This window comes from Bos mutus, chromosome 24 (assembly GCF_027580195.1).
Source record: "Bos mutus isolate GX-2022 chromosome 24, NWIPB_WYAK_1.1, whole genome shotgun sequence".
Lineage (NCBI taxonomy): Eukaryota > Metazoa > Chordata > Mammalia > Artiodactyla > Bovidae > Bos > Bos mutus.
Genome location: NC_091640.1, coordinates 34,840,476 through 34,857,973, shown reverse-complemented (window position 1 = coordinate 34,857,973; position 17,498 = coordinate 34,840,476). Strand labels below are relative to the sequence as shown.

The window sequence follows — 17,498 nt, the reverse complement described above, 5'->3', positions numbered from 1 at the left end:
GAGGATTAAATAAGAAAGTCTCTGAAGTGCTTAACACTCCACCTGGCTTATGTTAAGTGCTCCATAAATTGTAACTGCCTTTCATATCATATCATCAACTCCCAACTTTCAAACCTGAGAGTTTTGTCCCTTAATGGAGGTGGAGACAGCAGATTCTTTAAAGGGCTCTATGCATCTATAGGAAAAAAAAAAAAAAAGTTTGTAAACTGAATAAATAATATGACCCCATATATAGAAGATTATTCAAATAAATACAAATGATATTGTGAATAATAAAATACAAATTCATTCAAATTGTTAAAGAAGTCACAATAACATTAGATATTATTTTTCTCAAACTGTGAACACTGGAAGTTACCTTTGAGTTTTTAGTTTTAAAAGAGAATCTACAAGCTTGAAATAGTTGAAGCCCATTGTCTTTATCATTCTAGCCTCTGGTTTCCTGGCTTTTTTCTAATTTTATCATGTCTGCTTTTGAGGTTTAATGATCCAAACCATATAGTAGATTCCTATGCACCATAGCTTCATACCATATTTGGTTGTTGTTTTCATTTATTTCTCATATACTCACTGATGGCATTCAGTTTTTGTTGGCATTTGGCTAGCATCATAATATAATATACGTTGATTCTGGGAGAGCCTGCATGGTTCTGTGTTTTGGGCGATGATGGCGCTCTCCCCAGGGTTGTGTGTGGGAATTAGCCATCCATCCTCCATTGTCCAGTTTTCTGTCAGGTGCCCAGCTATGGCCAGAAAGGTGGGATGTCCCAGTGGCCCAGCTTGGACCAGGCGCCAGCTCCAGCTCAGTCTGGAATATCACAGCTGTCCAGGGGAATCCCATAACTAGAGCGTTGGGAGATCATTTCCCAGAAGACGTGGAGATTGGTGCTTTGTAGCAGAGCATAGCTGTCCTCTGTTATATTGTTTTGTAATTGCCAGTTCCTTATACATCCTTGCAGTTGACTACAAGTGAGTTCTTAGAGGATGACACATTCTGTTCAGCTCTATCCCCAAGCCCAAGACAGCACTTGTTGAAAATCCTTTTATTTTAACTGTATTTCTTTATTTTTGTCTGTGCTGGGTCTTTGTTGCTGTGTGCAGGCTTTCTCTAGGTGCAGCAAGAGAGGGCTGCTCTTCCTTATATTGGGCAGGCTTCTTATTGCAATGGTGTCTCTTGTTGTGGAGAGCAGACTCTAGATGCGTGGGCTTCAGTACTTGTAGCACATGGGCTCAGTAGTTGTGGTGCGTGGGCTTAGTTGTTCTGTGGCATGTGGACTCTTGCCAGACCAGGGATTGAAACCACATCCCCTGCATTGGCAGGCAGATTCCTAACCGCTGGACCACCAGGGAAATCCGCAAATCATTTTTAGTAAATGATGAACTAATGAATTAAGGTAATAATTTATGGTTACAAAGCAGTTATGTAAGGTTTTTTCGTTTCTTATGATGTCTCATCTAGTGAAAATAACCTAAACAGTTCTGAGTTCTGGTTCTGATCCATTCATTTATGATTCACTAAACTCTGAGCTTCAGTCTCTTCCTCTGTGAAATAGAAGACATTTGTTCTGTGATCAATTCTGACTTAGAGAAGTGAATTTGCATTGAAACTAAGAATACTGTATTATGTGCACATAAAATTACATGTTTGTCAGTTTCCTGTATATTTATCATTTCCTTATTTGTGGATCAGAAAATATAAAGTCATCAGTGTTGGCTAAAACAGTTGGAAATATCTCATTTTAGTAAGTTTTTGGGCTTCCCTGGTGGCTCAGTGGATAAAGAATCTGCCTGCAATGCAGGAGACACGGGTTCGATCCCTGGATCGGAAAGATCCCCTGGAGGAGGGAATGGCAACCCACTCCAGTAATCTTTCCTGGGAAATCCCATGAACGGAGGAACCTGGCGGGCTACAGACCATGGGGTTGAAAAGATTTGGACACTGAAGCAACTGAGCATGAGCATCTTTTTATCTCTGCTCAGAAGAACACATGTGGTAGATGTGTGTTTGAGACTTCCCTGGTGGCTCAGACGGTAAAGCGTCTTCCTACAATGTGGGAGACTGGGGTTCAATCCTGGAGAAGGAAATGGCAACCCACTCCAGTATCCTTGCCTGGAAAATTCCATGGATGGAGGAGCCTGGTAGGCTAGTCCATAGGGTCGCAAAGAGGGTCGGACATGACTGAGTGACTTCATTTTCTTTCACTTTGCATATGAACTTTAAATTTAGTCCTTCATAGTGATTCTGACAGGCAAGTCTACTCTCTAGATGGGTGTTGTGGAGTTATAACCTCTCTAAACATTCCACTGTGTCCTTTTTTCTTTTTTTTTTTAATTGGTTTCTAGGTTTTTGTCAAGCAGGAAAAGATTTGCGTTTGGTATCTCTGTGTATGGAACAGATTGACATCCCAGCAGGATTTCTCCTGGTGGGGCCAAGTCTCCCAACCTTCCTGAACACATCCTAGTGTGTGCTGTAGACAAGCGATTCCTACCAGATGATCATGGGAAAAATGCACTTTTAGGTGAGTACTTCATACCTGCACAGTTCCTTCTGAGATAAAGGAATTAAAATAAGAGTTTATTTTAAATTATCACAGAATTTTTAAAAATCACAGAATTAGCTGCGGATTATATAGTTTAGTTTAAGTAAGAAACATTTTTTCATTTAGTTGTTGTTGAGTCGCTCAGTCATGTCCAACTCTTTGCAACCTCATGGACTACGGTGTGCCAACCTTCCCTGTCCTTGACCATCTCCTGGAGTTGGCTTAAACTCATGTCCATTAAATCAGTGATGCCATCCAACCATCTCATCCTCTTCTCCTCCTACCTTCAATCTTTCCCAGCATCAGGGTCTTTTCTAATGAGTTGGCTCTTCGCATCAGATGGCCAAAGTATTGGAGCTTCAGCTTGAGCATCAGTCCTTCCAGTGAATATTCAGGGTAGATTTCCATTCGGATTGACTGGTTTGATCTCCTTGCAGTCCAAGGGACTCTCAAGAGTGTCTTCCAGCACCACAGTTCAAAAGCATCAATTCTTCAGCGATCAGCCTTCTTTATGGTCCAAATTTCACATCTGTACATGACTACTGGAAAAACCACAGCTTTGACTGTATGGACCTTTGTTGGCAAAGTAATGTCTCTACTTTTTAATATGCTGTCATTTAGTAACTTCTCACAAGTTAACTTTCACTTTTTTATTAACTCTCAAAATATTCATCTTAACGAAGAGATTTTAAAAACCAGGCATTAAAGAATGCCATGCAATTTATCAAAAATAATTATTTTGTGAAATAAAATAGGATTCACTCTCTATAGAGTCATTGATCTGGACCTGATATAAAATCAACTCTCAATTATTCAACTGTGGATTATCTACTTTGTAAGTTACTGATACCTATTCTGTACCATCCATTATTTCTAATTATACTTTATTGATGTGGTTCTCATTTTATATTTAGCATTAGTTCAACCAAGATATATAGGAATATATCTATGATGTAAGATGTGTAACTTTTATCTCAGAATTTTTTTACTTTCTAGTGTTACTTTAAATCTGGTCCTTTTTTCACAACATAGCTTCTCTACATCATGGAAAATAACAAAAGTGGATTTACTTTTTAATTGTTATTTTTAAAGTTGAAGTATAGTTCATTTTCAATATTATATTAGTTTCAAATGAACGGCATGAAGTATCACTGATTCAAGTGATTCAGTATTTTTACAGATTGTACTCCATTAAAAATTATTACAGGATAATGGGTATAATTCCCTGTGCTGAAATATATATCCGTGTTGCTTACCTATTTTATATTAGCAGTTTGAGTCTGTTAATCCCTTACACCTATCGTGCCCCTCCTTCCCTTTATCCACGGATAAGCGCTAGTTTTCTGTACCTGTGAGTCTTTTTGTTTTGCTGTATCATTCATTTGTATTATTTTTGGATTCACGGATAAGTGACATCATACAGTTTTTTTTTTCTTTCTATCTGTCCTATTTCACTAAGCATAATACCCTCTAAGGTCATCGATGTTGTTATAGATGGCAGAATTTCATTCTTTTTTATGACCGAGTAATATTCGATTGTGTGTGCATGTGTCTGTGTGTATACATGTGTGAATGTATACATATGTATTAAGGCCACTACATACAAACCTTCAAGTTTCAGGCTTTCAAAGATGTGAATGTATATTTGCATGTACAGTCATGTAAGGTGTGAGTGAAATTGCAGCTCGCCCTCCGTCTCCTATTGCTGACAGTCCTTCAGCTCTACCATCTCCCACATCTTCTCCCTCCTCTAGTCAGTAACTCTTCTTGCCTGTTCACTGGATGCCAGCCCCTGGATGCCAGCAATACATACAATATTTTATATAATACAGTGCAATAGTACAGTATCAGTACAGTACTATTGCACTTTTTCAAGATGCTGTACTGTAGGATTAAAAATGTTTTACTTATTTTTTGTGTTTGTCTTTCATGTATTATTTGTGTGAAAAGTATTATAAACCTATTACAGTATAGTACCATATAGCCAACTGTGTTAGTTGGGTACCTAGGCTAACTGTTGGGCTTTTGAATAAGTTGGACTTATGAATACACTCTTGGAATGGAACTCGTTTGTATGTTATATATATATCATATATATATATAGCCACAGGATATATATATGATGTATTATATATATATATATATATATATATATACATACCACATATTCTTTATCCATCTGTCTGTTGATGGATACTTACGTTGCTTCCATATCTCGGCTATTGTAAACAACGTTGCTATGAACTTCGAGGTGTGTGTATCTTTCAATTTAGTGTTTTCATTCTGTGCTTTATACCCAGCACTGAAGTTACTGGATTATATAGCAGTTCTAGTTTAAGTTTTTTAAGGAACCTCTATTACTCTTTTCCATAATGACTGCTCCAGTTTACTTTTCCACCAAAAGGGTACAAGGGTTTCCTTCTCTTCACATGCTTTCCAGCATTTGTTATTTGTAGACTTTCTGATGATAGCCATTCTAACAGGTTTGAAATGATATCATTGTTGTCTTGATTTGCATTTCTCCAATAACCATCAGTGTTGAGCATCTCTTCATGTGCCTGTTAGCCATCTGTATGTGTTCTTTGCAAAAACGTTTATTCATGTTTTCTGCCCACTGTTTGATTGAGTGGTTTGTTTTTCGATACTGAGTTGTATGAGCTGTTTGTGTATTTTGGATACTAACCCATTTGTGGTGATATCATTTGCAAATATTTTCTCCCATTCCATAGGTTGTCTTTTCATTTTGTGTATGGTTTCCTTTGCTGTGCGAAGTCTAGGAGTACATAGATCAATATCTTGAGTCAGAAAGTGATCCTTCACATACTTTGTAAAGTTTCCTTAAACTACAGTTCAAATCCTACTCTTGATTCATAGAAAAAGAAGTGATAATTTTCATTTTCATGGGCTTTAATTTTTTTTAATATCCATTTTTTTATTTTAGTGAAATTGAGCAGATGGTTTAATATAGACACCTAATGGTAAAGTTGTTCAGTTCAGTCGCTCAGTCATGTCCGACTCTTTTCGACCCCATGAACCGCAGCACGCCAGGCCTCCCTGCCATCACCAACTCCTGGAGTTCACCCAAACTCATGTCCATTGTGTGGGTGATGCCATCCAACCATCTCATCCTCTGTCGTCCCCTTCTCCTCCTGCCCTCAATCCCTCCCAGCATCAGGGTCTCTTCAAATGAGTCAGCTCTTCGCATCAGGTGGCCAAAGTATTGGAGTTTCAGCTTCAACATCAGTCCTTCCAATGAACACCCAGGACTGATCTTTAGGATGGACTGGTTGGATCTCCTGTAAAGTTTGTACATTGGACTAAATTAGCAAAGAAGATCCAAGTACTCTTTTGTTCATTTATTCATTCAACAGTGTTTTTTCCAAAAAATCACATTAGGCTGTGATATGTGAGCACAAGAATGACAATACATGGTCTTTTCCATCACAGAGCTAAGAACCTAGTTGGTTCTGGAAGAACAACTTTTTGTTGTTGGAAACCTTTTGAGCACTTTAAATGCATCAAAGTTTTATCAAACGGGACAGTGCATATGTGGTTCTGATTACAAGTGTAGAAAAATATCTTATAATGCCTTTTTGTTCAATGCCTTTTCTTCATGACTAGAGGGATTCTTTCAGAATGTCATGGAAAGGACACAGAAAAGACCATCAGAATAATAGATTTTATAATCCTTTATAATCAGGAATATGAAACCAAAGGCTTTGGAATTAGAACTGGGTTTAAATCCCAGATTTGCTACTTAGCACTTTAAAAACTTGAGCAAGCTACTTATTTTCTTGAAGTCTCAGATTCCCCATTTATTGATATATAAAGAAACCAATAATGCCTACCCTGCAGGGTTATAATGATCAAAGGGGTGATGTTTATAAGGTACCCAATAGCACAGTGCCTGGCACATACTTGCTCTTTAAATGGTAATTATTCTGCCATTCTATCATATTTGTTAAATACCCTTATAGACATGCTACTTTGCTTAATAATTTTTTATTAACCACTACTCCAGTGAAAGTATAGTGCCACAAATGGTAAAAGTTTTCTCTTAAACGGGCACAATGAGATTTTTATATGTTCATTATTCTATTGTGGAAAAGTTAATATTCATCTAACACTTCTTACTTAAGATGAATGATTTTAGTATGCATTACAATATAGTGGGGGGAATTCCCTGGAAGTCCAGTGGTTAGGTCTCTACACACTCAATGCCGAGGGCCCACGTTCAATCCCTGATCAGGGAATTAGTACCCACAAGCCATGTGGCACAGCAAAAAAAAAAAAAAATTATAAAAATAAATAAAATTTTTAAAAGATTTAGTGGGAAATTTTTTAAAAACTTAAACTATTCTAGAATCCTTGTGGACTCCAATATCAATTTGTCTAAATTTTTATATAGATTATGCAGATTCCAAAGACTATGGGGAAATTGATTTTAAAATAAATTGATCCACTTGGCGGTGCATATGCCCCACATCTGCCATGGAATTGAAAGATCTGATTGCTAGGAAAACTAGAAAGGTAATTTGGCTGTAAGAGACATTATTTTTTTGTGATAGTGACAGCATGAACTTTGAACAGATAAAATCTGTCTTGAATCAAAGTTAATACAGAAACCATACAGAGTTTTAAAAATGGACTATAGCATTCTTACTCTTTTATATTGCCAATTCTCATCATTAGTAGGAAGTTTCTCTTCTTTGAAGATTATCCAGATCCATTGCTTTCTTCCTCCTTACCCTCTTTTGCTTTTCACCTCAGGAAACAGGTAGAGGAAAAGAGGTAAACTCTAACCCCAATAATTTTTTAATTCTAATTCTCGCATTAATCTTTTATGAACTGCTTGGCTTGGACCTTTGAGATAAGCCTATTTTTGACACTGTTTTTATTTCAGCTGAAGATTCTTTTATTTATTGTGTTTTGAGTGTGTTGCATCTGCCTCATACGTCAGCCAATTTTCCATCAAGGCATAATGATCACATCAGAGAGTAAGGTCCACGGAGGCCGTGGTTTTGTTTTCCTTGTTCAGTGCTAAAACCTGGTACCCAAAATAGTGCCAGCACATAGCAGAGCACAGATATTTGTTGGATGGATGCATGGACAGATAGATAAATGCATGGATTAGTGGATGGATACATGGATACATGGATGGGTGAATGGTTAGATGGATGGTTGACTTTAGGAATTTGGTGAATAAGGCAACCATTGACATCTTTATTCTTTTGGCCTACAACTGCAAAGTATTAGACAAATAGCTAAATGCTCTTGAATGCAATCCATCTCTGAATAAGTTTTACATAATTTATGAAATTATGTTAATATTTATATCTCTATAAGTGATGGTAATAAACTAATTATGTAGAATTACTAATATTATGTAACTGATGGGAGGTTGTGACTATCTTTCATTCACCACTGGTTTTCCAGTGTTTAGCACAATGCCTGGCATACAGGTAGGTGCTCAAATAATCATTGAATAAATAATAATAAGTTGGACTGCCCATTTCTAAGTGTTCTGAATTGATTGTCAGCATTCTGAGATTGGGGCATTATAAGATAGTCTGTCTTGAATCCCGTGGTCCTTCTCTTCTCTTCTTGTATCAGTCAGTTAAGTCGATCGGTCATGTCTGACTCTTTGTGACCCCATGGATTGCAGCACGTCACGCCTCCTTGTCCATCACCAACTCCCGGAGTTTACTCAAACTTCTGTCCATTAAGTCAGTGATGCCATCCAACTATCTCATCCTCTGTCATCCCCTTTCCCACCTTCAACCTTTTCCAGCATCAGGGTCTTTTCAAATGACTCAGTTCTTCACATCATGTGGCCAAAGTATTGGAGTTTCAGCTTCAACATCAGTTCCTTCCAATGAACACCCAGGATTGATCTCCTTTAGGATGGACTGGTTGGATCTCCTTGAACAGAGAGGAAATAGGAATCTCAGGAAACTTGTGCCAAAAAGTACAACTGGATCTCATAGAAACTGGGACGTGAACAATGCCCTGAGTTTATACATCTCTGTTCGTATTCTTCTATCTGGAGACCAGCTCCTCTTCACGATTCCAGTTGGCTGTCTCCCACACCCTAGCTGGCATAGCCCTGACTTGGGTTCAAATTTTACAAAACTTACCATATCCAGGGTCTCGTATCATCTGATTGATTCTCTTTGTATTTATTTCAAAATTCCAGTAGAGAGACTGACTGTCCAAGATGGTGTAAGATAATGGTCCACAGTCTAATCAGCTGTGGCCATGGAGTCAAATCCACATGGTGGGTAGGATGGAGAACCAGGGCCAGAAGATTAAGAAGGAAATATGGGGCTTCCCTGGCGCCTCAGTGGTAAAGAATCCACCTGCTAGTGCAGGAAACACGGGTTCCATCCCTGAGCCGGGAAGATCCCACGTGCTTTGGAGCGACTAAGCCTGTGTGCTACCCTATTGAGCCTGTGCTGTAGAGCCCAGGAGCCGTGACTACTGAAGCCTGTGCGCCCAGAGCCCACGGGCTCCACGTGTGTGCTCCACGACACGTGTGTGCTCCACGACAAGAGAAACCACTGCAATGAGGAGCCTGCGCACCACAACTAGAGCACAGTCCCTGCTTGCCGCAACTGGAGAAAAGCCTGTGCAGCAACGAAGACCCAGCGCAGCCAAAACAAATAAAATTTTTAAAAAAGAAGGGAATTTGTAAGGAGGAAATAATAGGTATCTCTAGGTCCAATATTCTTCATATTTTTGTGTTACCTATATAAATTCTATCATATGATATTATCCATTCTATTTCCTTAATCATTATCCCTTGAGAGCATTTTAAAATTATTTCATCTTTCACTGTTATAATTGCTAAATTTTTTGCACCTATTTTTTTCCTTTGAATTATTTCCTTGAAATTAGGAAGTTAACAGGCCAAAGAGTGAGTATTTCTATCCTTTTTGTGTATAAAATTTAAGTATTATAACAACATGTAAGGCCACCAGTAACTTTGTCTTCATTTCAGGGTTTTCTGGAAACTGTATCGGCTGTGGAGAAAGAGGATTTCGGTATTTCACGGAATTTTCCAACCACATAAACTTGAAGCTCACCACCCAGCCAAAGAAGCAGAAGCACTTAAAGTACTACCTAGTCAGAAGCTCCCAGGGTGTACTGTCGAAGGGACCTCTTATCTGCTGGAAAGGTAGCGTCAGCTTCCGGGGGTGGGAAGGGAATGTGAGTGTTAGGATATTGACAAGTGACCTGTGACCCATACAGGGTTCAGAATCCAGGTGTGGAATAGATAAATACCCCAAGTTCAGAAGACTATGCCAGAATGTAAAGCCCCTGGCAGGTTATTGGACTTGCTTCGTTGTTGTTGTTTTTTTTTTTTTTTTTTGGCCACTTCATGTAGCCTATGGGATCTTAGTTCCCTAATCAGGGAAGGAACCCACTCTCTCTGGAGTGGAGGCAGATCTTTAACCACTGAACAGCCAGGGAAGTACCTTGACTTGCTGCTTTTCATTTTTAATAGAAACTATTTAAATTTCTCATTGTATTTCTTAGGGGTGTGGAATACATCTCTGGGGGGAGAGGGGAGAATGGACTCTTCCTAGCTCTTCTGGCATTTAGCATGCATGCCTGCTCAGTCGCTCCAGTTGTATCCGACTCTGCAACCCCATAGACTGCAGCACAGCAGGCTTTCCTTTCCTCCACTATCTCCCAGAATTTGCTCAAATTCATGTCTGTTGAGTCAGTAATGCTATCTAACCATCTCATCTTCTGGCACCCCCTTTTCCTTTTGCCTTCAATCTTTTCCAGCTTCAGGGTCTTTTCCAGTGAGTCAGCTCTTTGCATCTTGTGGCCAAAGTATTGGAGCTTCAGCTTCAGCATCAGTCCTTGCAGTGAATATTCAGGACTGATTTCTTTTAGAATCGATGGGCTTGATCTCCTTACTGTCCAAGGGACTCTCAAGAGTCTTCTCCAACACCACTGTTTAACAGCTTCAGTTCTTTGGCGCTCAGCTTTCTTTATAGTCCAACTCTCACATCCATACATGACTACTGGAAAAACCATAACTTTGACTATACGGACCTTTGTCAGCAAAGTGACAACACTTTGTGTTGGTACAGAGTGATGACTATTTTATGGTTGCATAAAGTATCTTTAAGTTCTTATTTAGTGCTCAGTGACAATTCATCTTTCTGGTAAAGAATTACCTTTTTGAAATAGTTTGTGACACAATGATCCTGGGTGACTTCTGGAACCTCACACTTATAGCCATTGCTGTTTTGGAACTGTATTTATGTAAATAATGTCAAATACATATTTGCATACAATATACCTAACATGAAGATATCCTTTTTGGCCAAAATATAGTAGCTCTTCAAGGAAGGTCATAGCATAGAAGATTGCAGAAAACTTCATCTACCTTTTGCATGTCTCCAATAAACTTGGAAGCTCTCTAAAGGATCCACTATAATTAACTTTGTCATTTACAACTATTTATATTTCTTTTTCACCTGCTACCTTTAAATACTAATACGGTACCACATATAGTATAAATTGGTTGGAAGTTACAGCCACACAGGTTGTCACAATATTTGCTATCTACCTGAATCAATGCAAAGTATTATTAAAATACTACACCAAAGCCCAATTAATATTGGCTCATTTAAAATGAAGCTTAGTTGCACAATCAGTAATACTTTGAATAATACCTGTCAATTTCTTTTAATAAGAACTGAGAATAGTAAGAATTTGAGAATTTCTAATTTTTCTCTTCTGCTGATAAATTTTTCTTTGCTTCTGTTTCTGAACATCAATTAAGGTTGAAGGGAGCCTAAGAGGCTCCAAATCTAGGTTACTATTCTGCACTGAAATCAGTCCTAGACAGGAGATTAACTAGTGCTTGAAAGCTTACTGAGTTTTTATAAATTATAGACAATTTAACCTCAGTCTTACCCGTAAAACTAGCATGACTATATTGGTTATGAGTAATTTTTCTCCTGGGAACTAGTCTGTGCATAACAAAAGTCAAACTGTTCTAAGGAACAAAATCATCTCTTTGTTTTCCAAATATGGCCCTAGGAAGACAAATTATGTTCACCAGCTTGGACATTCTGTTGGAGTCAGGACTGGGGAAGGGGGATCTCTTAAAGAAAGTGGCTGCTCCTTGAGGAGTAGGGGTTTATTTTAGAGATTTTTTGGATTGTGGCTCCGTCACTTGTTTTAACAGAATATTGTTCTCTATGATTCTAATCCTTCCTAGAATGTAGAAGCCGACAATCCTCTACCACTTGCCACTCCATTAAACCAAACTCTTCAGTGTCATCAACTGTGACCCCAGAAAACGGCACAACAAATGGATACAAATCAGGATTCATTCAGACAGGTACAGGTTATTTTCTTTTGCAATTTCAAGCAGCAGATGTATATTTATCGAGGTATTTTAAACTTACCATTGGCTGATTTGAACAGAGGTTTTTTTTTGTTTTTTTTTTAATAGAGGTATTACTTGAGTTACTATTCAAATTAGAACTCAGCATTGAGATGGGTCAGTCCGTGGGTGACCAGGACCCCAAATCCCAAACAGCACTGCCAATGCCAGGCAAAGCAAGGAGACAGGAACTGACAGTTGGTAGAGAATTTAGCTCAAGCTTAGGACCTGTGTCTAGAGGAGTTTGACAGGAGGTAGTGAGTAGAAATGGCAACCCACTCCAGTGTTCTTGGCTGGAGAATCCCAGGGACGGGGGAGCCTGGTGGGCTGCTGTCACACAGAGTCGGATACGACTGAAGTGACTTAGCAGCAGCAGCAGTGAGTAGAAATACAGCCATGAGAGAAGTTTGCGTCATAGCTATGAGGTGGCATTTATTGAGGACATTCTCATGAAGACTGGAGTGCTAGGGTAGGGCTCTAACTAGGCTTGCTCAACATTATATTGAATATTACCAACCAACCTGGATACAAACTAAAATCCCAAAGCAGGACTGAAGATCACAATGGAAGGATCTAGGATCTAGTTTCAGGTAGTATAAGATTGCAGCTTGGTTACAAATAACCAGATAAAATCTTAGTACGTGAAGCCACCTTACAGTATCAGAGCAGGGTCAACAGAATGGCTGATCTGATAACTGAGCAGATAAGCCACTAGTCTAAAACTTCTGAGAATTCCTCTAGTGAGGAGGCCTGCACTCTGGTCAGGATAATACTCCAGCAGGACTTAATGTGTCTAGGTGGCCGAAGGGCTGAGGGCTGTGACTGAAGAGATCCCTGCAGATAGTGTTTGAGAAAAATTTTCAGAACCAGCCTAGGTTGTATCTTAGGCAAGAAGAAAAGTATTTCAAAAGTATGAGTGAATTTTTTTTTCAGTTCACTTGTATCTTGGAAAGTATTATTTTACCCACAAACCTCATAGCATATGTGTTCTGCCAGAGTTCACTCAACCACAACAAATTGGAAAAAAGACTGTCTTTCTTCATTGCACTACTTGACATTTCTCTTCCAAATGTATATGGAATTTTGATGAGCTGGTAAATGGTTTCCACTTATTTTCAAGATGGAAGTGATTATTAGACTATATTAGTAACAACTGCAGTGATAATGAAGATGACTTTATTTGGGGACATTTCTGGCTATGTGTCTGGACTCAGCAAAAACCATTTCATCCTGGATTTTAAGTCTAGCCTTTAAACTGTCCAAGAGATTTATATAAAGCCTGTCATTTGAGAGAGAAGAGAATATTCTAAATTCTCATTTAGAATAAATGAGAGAACATCATGTCACTAGGTATTCAAGTAAGAAAAAAGTTGGCATTTGGCTCTTGGCGCTGAAATACTAGCTTTCGTTACAATGATATCTCCTCCTACAATTTTAATAATTTGATTCTGCAGTATATTTTCTGCCATTAGAACTTGGGTCTAATGAAATGCAATTTTAAAACTACAGCATTAGTAGTGAATACTTACTTCATTCCAACAGAAACTTACCGTGTGTTTTTATTCCCAGACCCTTGTCAGATGCTATAAGTCAGGGTTCCAGTACTTGATTGTTGGCTCCAGTGATTTAAAAATCACTCAAATAAGGGATAAAAGCAATAAAACATGTTACCTTTCATAAGGGAGAGGTGAATATATATAAATAACTAGTCATACCTGAAAATAATGAAAAGATACTGAAATGTTAATAATAAATAGTGAAATGATAATTAACATTTTAATTATGCAGAAATATATTTTGAAAATGAAAATTGTTCCAAATAGAGGAATTCAAGATTCAGGCTTTATTTAGCAAAGGCTCCTTCAGTTGTCACAACTGACTTACAGTGAACACAAGTGACCAAGTGCTATGTCAATATTCTTGTGTATCCCTTGTTGAGGGGAGAATAGTAATTTGACCATGAAATTAGCTATTAATTTTAGGTGCAATCCAGAGAATTTAATAGAAGATGGTGCCTTTAAGAGTAAAACTTTGTGTCTAAAACTTTCTTCTTGACAAATAATATTTATGGAGTCTTCAACAATTATTTTTTTCCATGTATTTTGAAAGTAATAGACTGTAAGAATTTTATACCAGCCTATATTATCATTTCAAACATTAAGCATATGCAGCATCTCCTTAGCTGATAGAGATTTACCCTCTGTAGGAGATTGCCTTCTTAATCTGTAATCAATGACTGCCTGTAATCAGCATTTCTTAGCCAGAAATGTAAGCACACATTTTAGCAAAGTATTTGCTAAAGCACACAAATAAGGAAAGTATTTGAAGATGGGATTAATTTACTATTTACACAGCTTTGTCTTTCATTCCAACTGCCGAGCTCTGGACATTCTGTTCTGGCTGGCTTGCTGCTTTATCTTTTGCATATTTTCTTTCAACATATTTGTGTCATTGATAATTCAAATTTTAGCCAACAATCCTGGTAAAATATTTTATGGTTTTGACTGAAGGTGGCTACATAGTTACTACGTATATTGTACACACTGCACACACACACACACACACACACACACACACATATGTGTGTTGTGTTTAATAAGGACAGGAATTCAAGAATAAGATCCTGGAAGCTGTGTGGTGCAGCCAGAAATAAAGCGGGGCGGGGGGGTGGGGGTGGAGAAAAGATGGAAAAAATCTTTGCCTAACACAAAATTTTCCATACTTTTTTTTCCTAAAAGTTTTATTGTTTTATCTCTTGCATTAGTCATTTTGAGTTAATTTTTGTGTGTCATGTGAGTTGAGCATCTAAGTTCACCTGTTCATATGTGGATATCCAATTGCTCCAGCATCACCAGTTGAACAGATTGTCTTTTTGTCAGTGAATTTCACTTATCAATAATCAATTGATTATAAATAAAAAGGATTTATTTCTGGGCAAATTGATAAAATGGACCTCCTCAAAATTCAAAGCTTTTACACTTCAAAAGACAATACTAAGGAAATGAAAAGACAAGTGATAGACTAGAAAAAGATACTTGCAAAACACATATTTAATAAAAGATTTGTACCAGAATTTATGAAGAACACTTACAACTCAGTAACAAGATGACTGTCCAATCAAAACATGTGGAAAAGATTTGGAACAGACATTTCTTCAGAGAATATATACAAATAGCTAATAATCACGTGAAAAGATGCTCAACATCATTAGTCATTAGGGAAATGCAAATCAAAACTGTAATGAGATATTAATATTAATATTACTCCATCTACCGAGGAGAAATAAAGACATGTTCTTGCAAAAACTTGCACACAAATGTTCATATAGCAGCATTGTTCATTCAGTCGAAAACTGGAAGCAAGCTAAATGTCAATCAACTCATGAACGAATAGACAACATTGTGTATCCATAAAATAGAATATCGTTCAGCAATGATAAAGAACAAACTACTGACACCTGCTATTGTATATCATGAATGAACTTCAAAAACACTGTGCTACGTGAAAGAAACTAGTCAAAAGAGACCATGTATTATATGGTTTCATTTATATGAAATGTTCAGAAAAGGTAAATTACTAGAGATAGGAAATAGATTAGTGGTTGCCTGGGGCAAGGAGGGAATGAAAATTAACTGAAAGTGGGCATGAGATTTCCTGTTGGGGGATGGAAATGTTCTAAGACTGGTTTATGATGATGGTGGCACCACTTGGTCAAGTTACTAGAAATCACTGAACTGTCCTCTTGGATTGAGTAAGCTTTATGATAGTTAAGATATACCTCAGTAAAGCTGGGGAGGGGAGATTAAAAAGCTGCTCAAGACAAAGGTGAAATCATCTGGAGTGGCAACATTTCTCCCTTGGTTGAATCCAGTCTAATTTACTGAGTGTCTTCTAAAGAATGAGCACTGTTTCTGACCAAACAGTAAACTGCACAGGGCTTGGAATCTGAGTCCTGGTGTTCAAATACTGTCCCCGATGTTTATTGGTTGAGGCTTGGCAGACACCACTCAGTTGTTGTGTCTTGATTTTCTCATTTGTAAAACTGAAAATAACAATACCTATTTTGCAACTAAGGATTAACTCAGCCTTGCTGTTATACTTCTACTTGTGCGCCAAAACAAATGGTGTGATCACTCACCTAGAGCCAGACATCCTGGAATGCAAAGTCAAGTGGGCCTTAGGAAGCTTCACTACAAACAAAGCTAGTGGAGGTGATGGAATTCCAGGTGAGCTATTTCAAATCCTAAAAGATGATGCTGTGAAAGTGCTGCACTCAATGTCAGCAAATCTGGAAAACTCAGCAGTGGCCACAGGACTGGAAAAGGGCAGTTTTCATTCCAATCCCAAAGAAAGGCAATGCCAAAGAATGTTCAAACTACCGCACAATTGCACTCATCTCACACACTAGCAAAGTAATGCTCAGAATTCTTCAAGCCAGGCTTCAACAGTACATGAACCATGAACTTCCAGATGTTCAAGCTGGATTTAGAAAAGGCAGAGGAACCAGAGATCAAAATTGCCAACATCTGCTGGATCCTTGAAAAAGCAAGAGAATCCCAGAAAAACATCTACTTTTGCTTTATTGACTACGCTAAAGCCTTTCACTGTGTGGATCACAACAAACTGTGGATAATTCTTAAAGAGATGGAAATACCAGACCACCTGACCTGCCTCCTGAAAAATCTGTATGCAGGTCAAGAAGCAACAGTTAGAAGTGGACATGAAACTCAGACTGGTTCCAAATCGGGAAAGGAGTACGTCAAGGCTGCATATTTCACCCTGCTTATTCAACTTATATGCAGAGTACATCATGTGAAATGCCAGGCTGAATGAAGCACAAGCTGGAATTAAGATTGCCAGGAGAAATATCAATAATCTCAGATACGCAGATGATAACACCCTTATGGCAGAAAGCGAAGAAGAACTAAAGAGCCTCTTGATGAAAGTGAAAGAGGAGAGTGGAAAAGTTGGCTTAAAACTCAACATTCAGAAAACTAAGATCATGGCATCCAGTCCCATCACTTCATGGCAAATAGATGGGGAAACAATGGAAACAGTAAGAGACTTTATTTTGTGGGGCTCCCAAATCACTGCAGAAGCAGAGGATATTAAGAAGAGATGTCAAGAATACACAGAAGAACTGTACAAAAAAGATCTTCACAACCCAGATAATCACGATGGTGTGATCACTGACCTAGAGCCAGACATCCTGGAATGTGAAGTCAAGTAGGCCTTAGAAAGCATCACTACGAACAAAGCTAGTGGAGGTGATGGAATTCCAGTTGAGCTATTCCAAATCCTGAAAGATGATGCTGTGAAAGTGCTGCACTCAATATGCTGGCAAATTTGGAAAACTCAGCAGTGGCCACAGGACTGGAAAAGGTCAGTTTTCATTCCACTTCCAAAGAAAGGCAATGCCAAAGAATGCTCAAACTACCGCACAATTGCACTCATCTCACACGCTAGTAAAGTAAAGCTCAAAATTCTCCAAGCCAGGCTTTAGCAATATGTGAACCGTGAACTTCCAGATGTTCAAGCTGGTTTTA

General features: G+C 38.2%; 1 protein-coding gene across 1 annotated transcript in view; it reads left to right on the top strand.

Annotated features, from left to right (window-relative positions):
• Positions 1 to 17,498, top strand: part of GREB1L (GREB1 like retinoic acid receptor coactivator) — a 249,869-nt gene that overhangs the window by 149,936 nt on the left and 82,435 nt on the right. Inside the window, 4 exon segments of the mRNA XM_070361659.1 lie at positions 2,344 to 2,421; positions 2,424 to 2,519; positions 9,541 to 9,717; positions 11,785 to 11,907. Of these exon segments, the coding sequence (XP_070217760.1) occupies positions 2,344 to 2,421; positions 2,424 to 2,519; positions 9,541 to 9,717; positions 11,785 to 11,907 (474 nt within the window).